Genomic DNA, 13,560 nt, shown 5'->3' with positions numbered 1-13,560 from the left:
ACTGGCATAGGGCGGTCATCAACACTTAATGGGCAGCGTAACATTAAGTCCAACAGACATGGTGGAGTGGCTACGAACAGAGTAAATCAGCAGTGCAGTAGGGCTCTGTAAAGGGCTGCGTGCAAGCAGAATCATCAAAGCATAAGGGTAAACATACGAGGTGGACAGGCTCCGAACCGAGTGGGTCAATAATACGGGAGGGCGTGAAGCACATGAGGAGCCTCATGCAGGCTATAGGATCAGATCGGCATGCTAGGACACTGCTTGTGACTGAGTCAGGTGGTTAGGAGGCAGTGAATTCGGTATCGGCGTATTCGAGGATTTAGAAGCAGGTGACTAGCAATGAGCAGAGTGAACTGGTGTGCCTGATCCGTGTGCGGACAGCGCGTTTGCGGTTCCAGATAGGATAATTACAAATCGTGGCGTGAGGCAATGTTTGCAGGTTAGCAGTGAAAGAGATGGTGATTCCGTACACACAGTAGTACTGGGCAAGGTCGTGCACCACATGTTCCTGACAGATGGAACGTTACACACGATGATGCATGCAGCGGATGATGTGAGCCGAGGTCAAGAGGAGCCTCTAGACATGGTGAGTGGATGGATAAGTGTTATGCAGGCAAATAATGTTACGGTCAGGGTCTTACGGTTTAGGCGGTAGCAAGACGTTGTATTCCGGTCAGCACCTCAGGCGCAGGAGCTGGATGTAGTCGTAGAGGCAGGGAAAAAATCGTGCATGGAGTCTCGCCGAACGGCGAGGAAGGCAGAGGACAGGCAGGACAGGCGTTGTGCCTTAGTTTCCGGGGCCCGGCTTCGCCTTCCGGCGATTTTGATTGGGTATTAGTGGCACAGTGAGCCAATCAGTGCCAGAGGCGGGATGTTGGTCGGCAGGTAGGTGTAGAAGGGGTCTCAGAAGGTAGCGGCGGACATCTTTGAGTAGATGGAACCCTCGTGGTTCACAATGGCGGCGGGTCAATTTCGCAGCTTTCCTTTGCTGAATGCTATTAATATAGCATTATGTGGATGACGAACAGTGCTGCGCTGCGCGTGCAGGCATTACACTTATAATTCCTCATGGGTACTGGATGCACCGATCGTGCCTGTAAAATTGCTCATTTAGACGGTGTGGCCCTTATCCCTTACCTGCTGATCAAGGCAGGGTAGTGGATGGTGCTGCTCCTGCAGCAGGTGACTGCTCCGGCACCGCTGGTGGGATTCTATAATATAAGGCGATAAGATGCATTAGGTACCAGGTAACCACCCAAGAGATGATGTGCTTGCATGAAAGTATTACCAGCCTCTAGGAGCTACGCAGTGGTGAGTTGCATGTAACAAGTGAACGGATCCTGGGAGCAAGGGGTTGTATTCCTTCCTAGGCCCATCATTTACTTGTTGGGCATTTATTGGACATTTGTATGGTGCCCATACACGGGTGTTTGCAGGCGATGTTGCTTTGTCAGTCATGATGTCACATCCGCAGAAACGTTCAGGCATGTTTCTGAAAGACCTGGGAGGCAAAGGTGGCATGGTCAGATGTTGATAAGGAGGTAGAGTTTCTGTAGGTTCCTGAGTGGAGGTAAGTACTTGTGATCAACCTGTTGAAGAGGGTCTGTAGGATAATGGAGGACATAGGCTACCTTGCTTGGTTCCCCAATCCTTGCCACCCACAACACTGGTGAATCACTTCAACTGCAGTGGCAGCTACCTTAGGGAGCGGCGGACAGAGGTTGGCTCTAGCTAAGCCTATGCAGGGGTCCAGGGTCTAGAGAATGCCTATACAGATGACTGTGCAAGATTCCTGTGGGGGGAGGGGTTATCCCCTTGATCCAGTTTGCTGTAGCAGGCCCCTTCTGTTTTCAAGGTTTTTCTGCCAGATCTATGCATGGATCCGAGACTGACACAATCCGTTGGTGTCATTTCACCCAGATGTTATACGGGCCTAGACCTATCAGAATCCAAGAAATGAAGAACAATTCCCGAAAATATGCTCCCCTTTTTTGAGTAGATGATATCTTCCTGAAAAATTGAGATGTTTCCGCAGATGGGTATGACCATTACCATAGTATGTTACAAGAGATAATTAAACATACCCTTTATAGGTACATGCCGTTTCCTTATTTAGGCAACTTTGTGTTAATGAGTGATTTGATATAGACTGGTGTATATACGTACATAGGAGGGCTAACGTCACAGCATGTATTCCATTGGTCGGGGTTTCCTGTAGACCAACAGGACAGGCAGATGGACTAAACAGCATATAACAACATGTGAGGCGCTATGAGACAAATTCACACTGGGCAGGTGGCATGCCAAACATACTCAAGGGGGCTAATTCCTTAACTCGTCACCTATTACGCCACACAGGTGGTGCCCAGACCACCAGAAGCCTGAGTTCCGAATTCATTCTAAAATGCAACAGAAGGCCTTGCTTGAATGCCAAGCTGTGCTTATCTTTGTTGCTCTTATAAATATGATACTGAGGGTTTCTTTGGGTTTAGTAGCCTGCTGCTCTTTGGGAGCCAATAGGGGACACCAGCACAGGATTGGGCTCTGCATTCCTTCCCCGCCAAGCAGTGACTTGGTATCCCCACTCTCTGCCTGCACAGTCTGCCAGTTCTACCCCTCCAATCCCTCACTTTTTTCACACTGGTCTTCTGCCCTGTGTTGCCAGCCAAAGAAATAGAAAAGGGACTCTTCTTTGGGACTCCTTTTTTGTTTTGCCTGGCGGCCATCTTGGTTTGGGCTTATTATTTGTTTACCAAAGAATGCTTGCAAGCATTTTTTCATAAATGAAAATCTTTGCGCAAATGGCAATAGTACCTTCATTTTCAGGCATCACTAAGCTCTGGCCTCTTAACAAGGGTGTTTCTAGGTCTGGAAAAGATCAGGGGCTAAGCTAATGTCGGGACTGGCGGGATTCAGGGCTAGCTATAGCCATTTGGTTGTAGTCCCCAAGCTTCTATCCGGGGATAAAACCAATAGACCGGGGGCTATAGCCCCCTCAGCCCCCTCACCCCCCTAGCAACGCCTCTGCCTCTTAACTCTGGTGGTGGGCCATTACCACCCAGTACACCTTACCAATGAAGGTATTATTGCCTAAGTAATTCCATTAAAATCATTTACTCTAATTGCTGTGATAATAATGTCTGTGTTTGTACCTTGTGCTCTCACCTTCATATTTAAACTGATTGATTAACATTGATAATCTGTGAAATGGTAACCACTGTTTGCCAAGCTAATATTGTCAGTTTATATGTTATTCTATGCTACGCTATGTTATGCAATGTTACTGGGAATGTATACCCTGTGCCACAGCCTTTTGCATGGTCTCCAGGCGCTCTGGCGGATCTAAAAGAGTGTGGATTGGTTCAATTAGTGGTAAGAAAGAGAACGTCTAAGACAGCTTTGTCACTGTGTTGTTACGAGAGCAGACCAGAGGTACCCTGAGCTCTGGTTCTAGATTTTCTGTGTCAAGAGCATAATTGCCTTTGTGTCCAGAGGGAAGCCTCGTCTGTCCGCGGTACTAGTAGATGTTGCCCGAGACTGTAGTATATGTGTTCATTGCAAAGGAGTGGCGTTCCGCTGTCTCAAGTCTGTTGAGGGGTTTATTCAGTTGCTGTGTGCGAGTGGCTTAGTTGCTTTTGCATGTAGTGTGCTGGAGGGAAGAGGTTCAGAATGTTAGTGCGAGGAGGTTAGTGAGAGCCGGGCCATGCTTCTTTCACCTGGGGCATGTCATTGGAATTTTCATAAGAATACCCAACACAAAGAATGGAAAAAAAGAAAATCAGGACTACAAGCAAAGTTCTACCAGAATTCAAGAAAAGCAACCTTTCAATCGAAATCTATATGAAAATGTGCAAATAAAATGAAATAAATTGCCTTTCATATGGGGGAGAATAGAAGGATTTGCTTATAAACAGCCAATTGCTTTAATCCCATTGAGTTTTACTAAATGTTTATCTTAAAATTGCTAAAAGTTGGAAAATGTCCATTTGTAAGATTTCTTTTAACACCCTTTCGCCCATTCGCCATTTGGACCAGCATGAGGCCAGGCATCGATGGCTCTAATCCATCATTGTGTTGTTATCTTCCAGCTCATGACACCGGCCTGGTGACTCTGCAGGTTGCCTTCAACAACCAGATCATCTCCAACTCGGTGGTGTTTGAGTACAAGGCACGGGCGCTGCCCACTCTGCCATCCTCCCAGCATGATTGGCTCTCCCTGGACGGTAAGTGGAGGCATGCTCAGTGGCAACGGCATGATGCTCACACCACCTGCACACCACTGCGTGGGAGACTGCTTCTGAACACAGCACACTTACTTGCCAATAAGTTCTTAAGGCGAATATGACATCCGTTCTGAACAGGTGCATGTATAAAAGCTGCATTTTAAACCCTCCAGCTTTTTCGGTCCAACTGTGAAAGTTTCTGTAAGTTGCAGTGCACTGCCCCAGGTTCAGTAAAGTTTGGGTATCATTGGAAATTCCAAGTTTCAGTTCACTTTCAGGATATCATTTCTTTAGATCGAATGTATTTTGAATAGAAACTGCATAAGATTAAATAAACAAATAAATAAATAAATAAATAAATAAGGTACCAGATGATGCAGGCTGTACCGCGGAGAGGGTGCCTTTGTCGCATGCAGTGGTTAGTGGGTCATGGGTACGCCTGGTGATGGTGGAGTAGATCGAACAAAGAACATAGACAGGAGAGTTTAACAAGGGGACAGACCTAGGTAGGATGAACATGAAGGATTATCTATGTGCACAGCTAATGTGTCATTATCTATGTTTCAGCAATACACATATTGCCATATATGATATGGCATTTATAACGCGCTTATACACAAGTGTTTCAAGGCGCGACGAGGCAAGGGAGGGGGAACAAGGGAAAACAGACAACGATCTTACTAGGCCAGGTATCATTCAGAATGGGCAAGTGCATGGGAAGGGGGAAAGGGAATGTGCGAGGGGTAAAGAAGAGGGGAAAAGTGCAGTACATGGGATCGTAGAATAAATAATAGAAACGGCCAGCAGGTGGCAAGTGCAAGGTAAGTGCAGAGATAGGTGCTGGTAGGAGGACTGCAGGGATACAGAAAAACAGTCCCCAAGTGCAGGGGTTGCCAGGGAGGCGGTGCAGGTGGGCATCTGGCGGGGCCAGGGCCCGGGATCGAAAGGGTGACCAGGTGACCAATGCAGTTACTGTCAAGAACTCAGCAAGGGAGCGGGGGAGAGAAAGCAGAAGCAAAGAGGAAGGTCTTGAGGTGCTTCCGGAACCGGAGATGGTTCTCCTCAAGTTTCAGGGAGGCAGGAAGGCTGTTCCAGAGGGAGGCCCCTGCCGAGGAGAGAGATCTACCACCAACTCGTTGCTTGGAGAAGCGACTGACCCTGAGGGAGTTAGAGGCGGATGAGCGAAGCACTCGATAGGGAAGATATTTAGGAAGAGAGAGTTGAAGGTATTGCGGCCCCAGGCCCCAGAAGGCCTTGTGGACAATGCATAGGGTTTTGAACTTAATCCTCGCAGCCACTGGGAGCCAGTGCAGAGATTTCAGTCCTGGAGAGATACGATCCCTGGGCTTGAGGCCAAGGATAAGTCTCGCAGTTCTGTTCTGGATAAGTTGCAGAGGGCGGAGAGTAGAGGAAGGTAGATTTATATAGAGGCTGTTACAATAGTCCAGGCTATTGAGAACCAGGGCTCTTGAGACAGTGAGCTTCTGGGGGAAAGAGAGGAAAGGAAGAATACCTTTGAGGAGGTGCAGCTGGTAGTGTGACTTATTAGAAACGTCAGAGATGTGAGGAGAGAAGGAGAGTGTGGGGTCGAAGATGACCCCAAGGTTTTTGGCCTTGTAGGTGGGAGTAGGAAGAGGGCCTAGAGAGGCCGGCCAGAGAGATGCAGGGAAGGAGGGGGTAGGTGTGCCGGTGAGTAGAATCTCAGTCTTACTGGCATTAAGGCAGAGGTCATTGGTGGCACACCACTCCTGGATGGCAGACAGACAGTCAGAGATGAGGGAAGGAGAGGAGGAGGAAGCCTGAAATTGAGCTGGGTATCGGATGATTAGCACTGAAAGTTGGGGCAGAGAGAGGTGATGCGGTGGGCAAGGAGTGCCAGGTATTGGTTGAACAGCCAGGGAGTTTAGACCCCTAGGGGACACCACAGGTAGAGAAAAAGATATCGGAGAGGAAGGACCCAAGTTGGACCTGGGAGGGTCGGTCGGAGAGGAAAGAAGTCAGCCACGCCAGAGCCTGACCAGTGATACCCAGGTTACATACATTGCTGAGTGGTAGAAGGTCAGGAGTGATCTGGGTGTGAGCTGGGAAGTGGTGGGGAGAGGGTAGTGGGTCCTCCCTCCTAGGATGAACATGCGTGAGAAGGCCATTTGGCACTTCCCCTCTCCCCCGCTGCACTTTTGCGTGTCGCACTTGCACGATCCGAACGACACAAGATCGTTTGTTTTGTCCTCCCTCTGTCTTCCCTACCTTGCCTTGTCGTACCTGGAAACACCTGTGCACAGGCACCTTATAAATGACTTATATCATTATATCATATCATATCATTTCAGGTCCACAAGGTCATTATGATTGCAATATGAACTCTCATGGATCAATTCTCAAATCACAAATCAATTCTGAAGGAGAATTGGGTACAGTCTAACTGGGCAGCTTCTTTGCGAGGAAATACCCTGTGGCGATACAAAAACCATCACGCGATGATATATGAAATGCATGTCTGCTGCTTTATGGACAGGATGTATGACCCACACAAGGACTGCCCATCCAAGAAACAAAAATGTGTCCATCTTTTCAGGGCACGTAAATGTTTAGGGCAGTGGATGTGGGTTACTGGTTGACTGAAAAAGCAGCATTCCTAAATTCTAATCCTGGCTTCTCTACTTGACCAAATGATGTAGCCCAGAGAAGATTTGCTTAATCATTTTAATTAAGGATTATGTGTGCCGTTTTCTGGAGTGTGGGACATAAAAACGTTTCTAAAAAAACATTTAACTTTTTTAAAATAATAAACCTTGGTAAACAGTTGTTAGAGCACGGGTCTGAAAACAGCAGCTCTCTGATTTGTACTATTATTTTCATGTCCCTTCACCACCGACAGTGTTTGCTAGGGCTGATGGGAGATGTAGTCCAAAACATCTGGAGCGCCAAAGGTTGCAGGCTCATTTTATAGAGCATTTTCAGCTTTGCTACTCATGGCTCCTTGAATCATATTCGTCAGGTCCACCCTGTACTCATCTCTGCTCTGTTCGACAGAGCCCCCTGCCCAGATCCCGGGCACCTTTGATCGGGGAAGATATCAGATTTGACAAGAAGCAGTGAGCTACTTACAATGGGGTGAGTGTTGGTGACATTCAGGTTCTGATGGGGAGTACATGGAACAGTCACCGGGGACACTACATTAATTGATTTACATAGATTAAGGAAAATCAACAGCCATTTTTAAGTGCAGGATAAGGTAAGTCGTTTAGGATCACGTTGTCTCATACTTTGTCTTGTGCACTCCCAAACTCACAGCCTTATGAAGTACCATGCAGTAAAATAAAATGGTGCTCCTCCTTTTTTGTTGTTTTTTGGGGGATTCCCCCCAAAAAACCTTTTTTTGTTGTTCCTGATACTTTTCCCCAACCCCAAAACCACTATTCCCACTCCCAACCCCATTTTTCACAAATTCGTTATTTTGGAATTCGTTATTTTGGAATTCGTTATTTTGGATTTGTTATTTTGTGATTCCACATATTCACTGCACACCAAATAAAAAGTTTAATATTTTCCTCGGTTCTTTGATATTTTGAGTGCCCACCGGGGGGCGGGGGAGCCAGAGTGCAGGGACCAAAACATATGTTGCTTGGTGATGCCAAAGAGTTGAGGGGCGGGGAGCGAGACTCGGGGACCGCGCTAATTTAGGGTCGATATATGCCTTGCGGCTACATTAGACCACATATTTAGGGTGTATGTTTGATTGTCCCAAGGGCTCTCGGTGAGATGTCCAAAGTCTCTAGTGGGCAAACAAGAGGTTCTCATTTGTGAATTAAAATGAGGACTGAATAGTGAAAGAAATTGGGCCTCATTACACATTGTGCGGTAACCATGGCGCTATTAGCGCCATGGTTACCGCCGGTATTTTAACGTGTCCGCCTTGGTGGATGGCGGAATTACCGGCCTACTCCAAGGTGAGCGGGGCCGGTAATTCCCCATTCACCAACGCCCTTCCCCATTCCCAATTTTGCCCCCATAGGGCATAATGGGAATGGGGAAGGAGCTAATTACGGTACCGCAAATTGCGGTACCGTAATTAGCACTGAGGTCCCTTTGCGGCACCCTACTTTAACGGCTGGTAAAACCAGCCGTTAAGGTCGGGTCCCGCAAAGGGAACTCGTAGTAAGACAGTAAGGGTTACCGTGTAATGAGGCCCATTGACTTTCAAGAGCCATCGAACATAAGTTTGGGAACTTAGTCAATCCTGCTAATGGGTGGAGCCAATTTAGCGCTAATAGTTGTTGAAACGTTTGCTCATATCCAAAAGAAACTGTATTTGGAGTTCCATATAGGGCGTTTAGACCTTTCTGTTTGCTTGCGGACTATGTTGGTGATGTGGGGCAGGGACTGAATATGAAATTTTGTCCGGCCAAAATGGTTACCAAAATGTTTATCCTCTGGTAAGGGAACACTATGATGTATTTTTCAATGGTTGCTTGGATATGTGTTTCCGTGCACCTTTTTTCTAGCTGTCTTTGCCAAGATTGATGTGTCAGTTCGGCAAATTCCTTTATTAAAATAAAAAGTTACATGTGATTATGTGGAATCACAAAATAACTAATGCAATTATCACTAATACCAAAATAACGAATTCCAAAATAACTAATTCCTTTTTTTCGTTGTTTTTGGGGGTGTGTTCTCCCCAAAACCCCCTGTTTTTTGTTGTTCCTAATAGTTTTCCCCACCCCCAAACTCACTATTCCCACTCTCAACCCTCTTTTTAGTTTTTTCATAAATTCGTTATTTTGGAATTAGTTATTTTGGATTTGTTGTAATTGGATTAGTTATTTTGGATTTGTTGTAATTGCAGTAGTTATTTTGGATTTGTTGTAATTGGAGTAGTTATTTTGGATTTGTTGTAATTGGATTAGTTATTTTGGATTTGTTGTAATTGGAGTAGTTATTTTGGATTTGTTGTAATTTGATTAGTTATTTTGGATTTGTTGTAATTGCAGTAGTTATTTTGGATTTGTTGTAATTGGAGTAGTTATTTTGGATTTGTTGTAATTGGATTAGTTATTTTGGATTTGTTGTAATTGGAGTAGTTATTTTGGATTTGTTGTAATTGGATTAGTTATTTTGGATTTGTTGTAATTGCAGTAGTTATTTTGGATTTGTTGTAATTGGAGTAGTTATTTTGGATTTGTTGTAATTGGATTAGTTATTTTGGATTTGTTGTAATTGCAGTAGTTATTTTGGATTTGTTGTAATTGGATTAGTTATTTTGGATTTGTTGTAATTGCAGTAGTTATTTTGGATTTGTTGTAATTGGATTAGTTATTTTGGATTTGTTGTAATTGGATTAGTTATTTTGTGATTCCACATAATCACTGCCCACCAAATAAAAAGTCGAATATTTTGCTTTGTTTTACCTTTGTATCATTGTACTACATGTGCATAGTGTTAATTGTAACCTTGCAACAAATAATTACATTTGGCTTGACTTGGCCAGCCTGCCCCCCGATTCTAAACCCAGTTTAACTCAGAAACTTGCTCCGCTTAGTGTTCAGCTCAGATCACAGGTCAGATGGCCACCATAGAGCTGGGTCCAATCTGCAATACATTGTGGCTCGCTCAAACCACACCCCCTGCTCAGCCCATAATTCTGAGAGCTCCTCGATGAGCCCGGCAGACCCAGGGATCCCAGAGTCTAGGAATCAGCCCAGCATAAAGCCAAGATCAGCCCCATGCCAGCCCAAAACCAGGTCTTCCCAGCTCACAGCTGAGCCACTCACTCATAGCTGAACTCATAGCCCAGCAACCTGACCCGGGTTGGACTGGCCTTTGGGGAACTCTGTAGATTCCCTGGTAGGTCTCTGCACCCGACCCTCTTTTGTGTGGTAACTTATTTTATTTCCAAATGTTCTCATAGGAAAAGGGTTGGGCTTGCCTAAAATGTGTAATATGGGGACACTTTGAACATTATTTCCATAGCCTCTTTGGTTCCCAGTCCACCTCGGACCCTGGCAAGCCCAGAACCTAGCACTGAGATTGGCCCCTCTGCCAGCCCACCGCCAGACCTTATCAAGCTCAGTGGTCGAAGTGCATAGGGGCGGATGGGAGTGGCGCTCCTCTACTTTAAAAAAAAAGGTTTTACCATTCCTAGACTTTTATTTTAAAAAGAACTGTTCCGTCTGGAATGGATTTTTTTCAAATAAATGCATAGAAAGATCTGGAGCTACTCCTCTTCGGTGTACTGTATGCTTTGATGAGCAGCAGCGGTGTCTGCGCATTGAGCCAAGGATCTGGCATTAGCAGCGCATGCGGAGTGCTCTCAACGTGCATATTTGCTGGCAGTGCCAAGGGTGTTGATAGGTCTGAAAAAGATCCGGGAATACGCTAATGTCGGGAATGTTGGGATTCGGGGCTAGCTAGCCTTTTGGTTGTAGCCCCTGGGCTTCTATCTGAGGCTACTATAAAAAGACCCAGGGCTATAGCCCTCTAAGCCCCTCCTAGCAACGCCTCTGGTGCCCGGTGTGTTGCTAGGTCTGAAACAGATCCAGGGATATGAGGATGCCGGGACTGTCGGGAGTCGGGTTAGCTAGCCATTTGGTTTAGCCCCTGAGCTTCTCTCTGAGGCTACTACCAAAAGACCCGGGGCTAAAGCCCTCTAAGCCCCTCCCTAGCAACGCCTCTGGCTGGCACACCTGGCCCCACTCAGCTGCTGCATCTCATTACACGAGCTTTGACCGAGCTTACCTGCTCAGAAGAAGAGAACACACGGGCAGCAGGACAGCAGGGCTGTCACATACATAACAGGCAAGTTCACCCGGCCCGGTCACAGCATGTGATAAATTTAGGTTATCAAGAAAACCTTTTTTAGGCGTTTTCTTTTGCCGAGATAAGGTGAGATAGCGGCTGCTTCTTCGCATTCCCAAGCACTTTTTCACATGGTGTAAACGTGATGGCTGAAGTCACACAACTGCCTTTCATGACTTTGACTGCCCACAGCACGCGCATCCGTTATAGTAACCGAAGCAAGGGGCCGCGTGAGTGGACAGTGTCCTCCAACGGCTTTTTTAGAGAGCGGTGGGTGCCAACCACCATGGGTGTGTCAGGATTTTTTCTTAAAAACATGTTCTCTCCAATTTTGTACAAAGTGTATTTGAGGCCTGTTTCCAACGGTGACAAAACATCTGGATTAGCGGGGGAGGGGGAGAGACACCGAAGGGACGCCTTATGTAGGTTTCTCATCAGCACTCTGAAATACCTTGTTTGAATTTTGCCAGCTTTTGTGGTCTGAAATGTGAGCATACTGTTTAGCAGCATATCAAAGGAAGCCCTTCTCTTTGGGTTTATTTTCCAGTGTTTATAGTTATGATATATGATAAGTCATTTATAACGCGCCTGTACGCAAGTGTTTCTAGGCGCGACAAGACAAGGGAGGGAAGACAAGACAAACTATCTTACTAGGCCTTGGGGGTCATTACGAGTATGGCGGTAGGGGCTTAACGGCACCGTTAAGGATGGCGGTGCCGTTAAGCCCCGACCGCCATATTCCGAGGTCCCTTAGCGGGTCTCAGCAGGATTTGCGGGACGCATTAAGGGACCTTGGAGCTAATAACATGCTCGCAATTTGCAGGCCCGTTATTAGCGCCTTCCCCATTCCCATTGAGCCCTATGGGGGCTCAAATGGGAATGGGGGATGGTTTACTGAATGGGGACTTACCGGGTCCGCATAGAACGGAATGTCCCGGTAAGTCCCTATTCAGTGACACCGTACCCGGGTTTGGAGGCAGCCATGGCGCTAATAGCGCCATGGCTACCTCCAAACTCGTAATGACCCCCCTTGTGTCATTCAGATTGTGCAAGTGCGAGAACGAGAAGTGCAAGGGGAAAATGGGGGCGCGGAGCTAAAAACCACATTTGTATTTATCCTGTGCCCCAAGCTTGTGACCTTTGCCCATTTGACTTTAATATCTGTTCACTTCCTGTTGCCTCATTTGTCATTAAATATGTTGAGTCCTGGCCTCCCCTCCCCACTGAACACATCCATGTAAATGTATGTCGTGCATGCCATTTCTACATGCAAAGTCCTCCTCCATGGGACTGAGAACAGCAAATACCCTCACAGAGTTCGAAAGAAGGACCACGACCCACCTGTTCAACCTTAAACCAGGCTGACTCAGCCTCACCTAGCCACTTCTGCACACTGTAAATGTCCTTTCCTTAAATGTGCACCTGTAGCCGATGGCAGGGAGAGGTCCACATGTATTATTAAATGCATTTATATCGTATTTACCTATGTAAGTGTATTGTGAATGTCAGGTACGTCCCGATTGGGTGGCACTCGAGTGCTCGCATATCGATGGCGATGTGCCACAAGAAAAACATTCAAAGTTATGCTTTTTTCTTTTATTAGGAAAAAGCATTTTTAATGAGTTTGTTTGTTTCGTCAAGCTGTGTAATTGGTGCGGCGTGCACAGCAACTGTGAGTCACATTTGCTTACATGGGGCCACTTCCATGAGATCATTTTAAGCTTGTTCTGGCTTTTCAAAGCTGATTATTCGGGAAGGCGGGCTCTGTTGTGATATGATATGATAGGTTATTTATAACGCACTTAACACCCAGAGGTTTCGAAGCGCAGACCCGGGGATCGAACCTGTGGTGCTCCGTGACGTCTTGCTTCCTAGGCGAGCACGTTGCCCCTGAGCTATCCTCCCGAAACAAACACCATCCTTGCTGTGGAATTTGTGAGGCTTTGACCCCCATTCTCAGTGATCTGCATGCATTCCAAATCAGTCAATATCTGCAGCGTAGACTATATTTTACTTGTTTACTACCAAAATCAAGTTGTGTTTCTTTTTTTTATAGACCTGTTATGCTACTGAATCCTTCTCTTGCAAAAGGGCCGGTCTAGCAGGGTCACGTACAGCAGAAGGTGTGGTCGAGCAGTATTCCTTGTGAGAGATTTGGGGCCTCGTTCATAACATTTTTTGCAAGGTCCAACATAACTTTTCACTGGTGCAAAGTGACTTTGCACGGCCACAACGTCCTAATTCATGGAACAGTGCAATGTGTCTTGTTGGCAGTGCAAAGTGACCTTGCACGGCCGACAAACACCCTGATTCACAGAACAGTGCAAAGTGTCCTGTTGGCAGTGCACGGCAAAAATACACTTTGCACTGCTCCATGAATCCGGGTGGAGCAGTGCAAAGTGTATTTTTGCCGTGCAATGTGACTTTGCACTGCCAACAAACACCCTGATTCACAGAACAGTGCAAATTGTCTTTTTGGCAGTGCACGGTAAAAATAGACTTTGCACATGCTCTACGAATCAGGGTAGACCAGTGCAAA

The 13,560-nt window shown here is 46.3% G+C and overlaps 1 protein-coding gene across 2 annotated transcripts in view; it reads left to right on the top strand.

Annotated features, from left to right (window-relative positions):
* CAMTA1 (calmodulin binding transcription activator 1) overlaps nucleotides 1-13,560 on the top strand; it is a 3,643,069-nt gene that overhangs the window by 3,139,973 nt on the left and 489,536 nt on the right. For both annotated transcript variants that reach the window (XM_069610416.1, XM_069610415.1), the window contains one exon: nucleotides 4,092-4,226. In XM_069610416.1, the coding sequence (XP_069466517.1) occupies nucleotides 4,092-4,226 (135 nt within the window). The remainder of the gene's footprint in view (nucleotides 1-4,091; nucleotides 4,227-13,560) is intronic.

The sequence above is a fragment of the Ambystoma mexicanum genome, chromosome 8 (assembly GCF_040938575.1).
Source record: "Ambystoma mexicanum isolate Mex_15411 chromosome 8, UKY_AmexF1_1, whole genome shotgun sequence".
Lineage (NCBI taxonomy): Eukaryota > Metazoa > Chordata > Amphibia > Caudata > Ambystomatidae > Ambystoma > Ambystoma mexicanum.
This window is presented reverse-complemented; position numbering and strand designations above follow the sequence as displayed.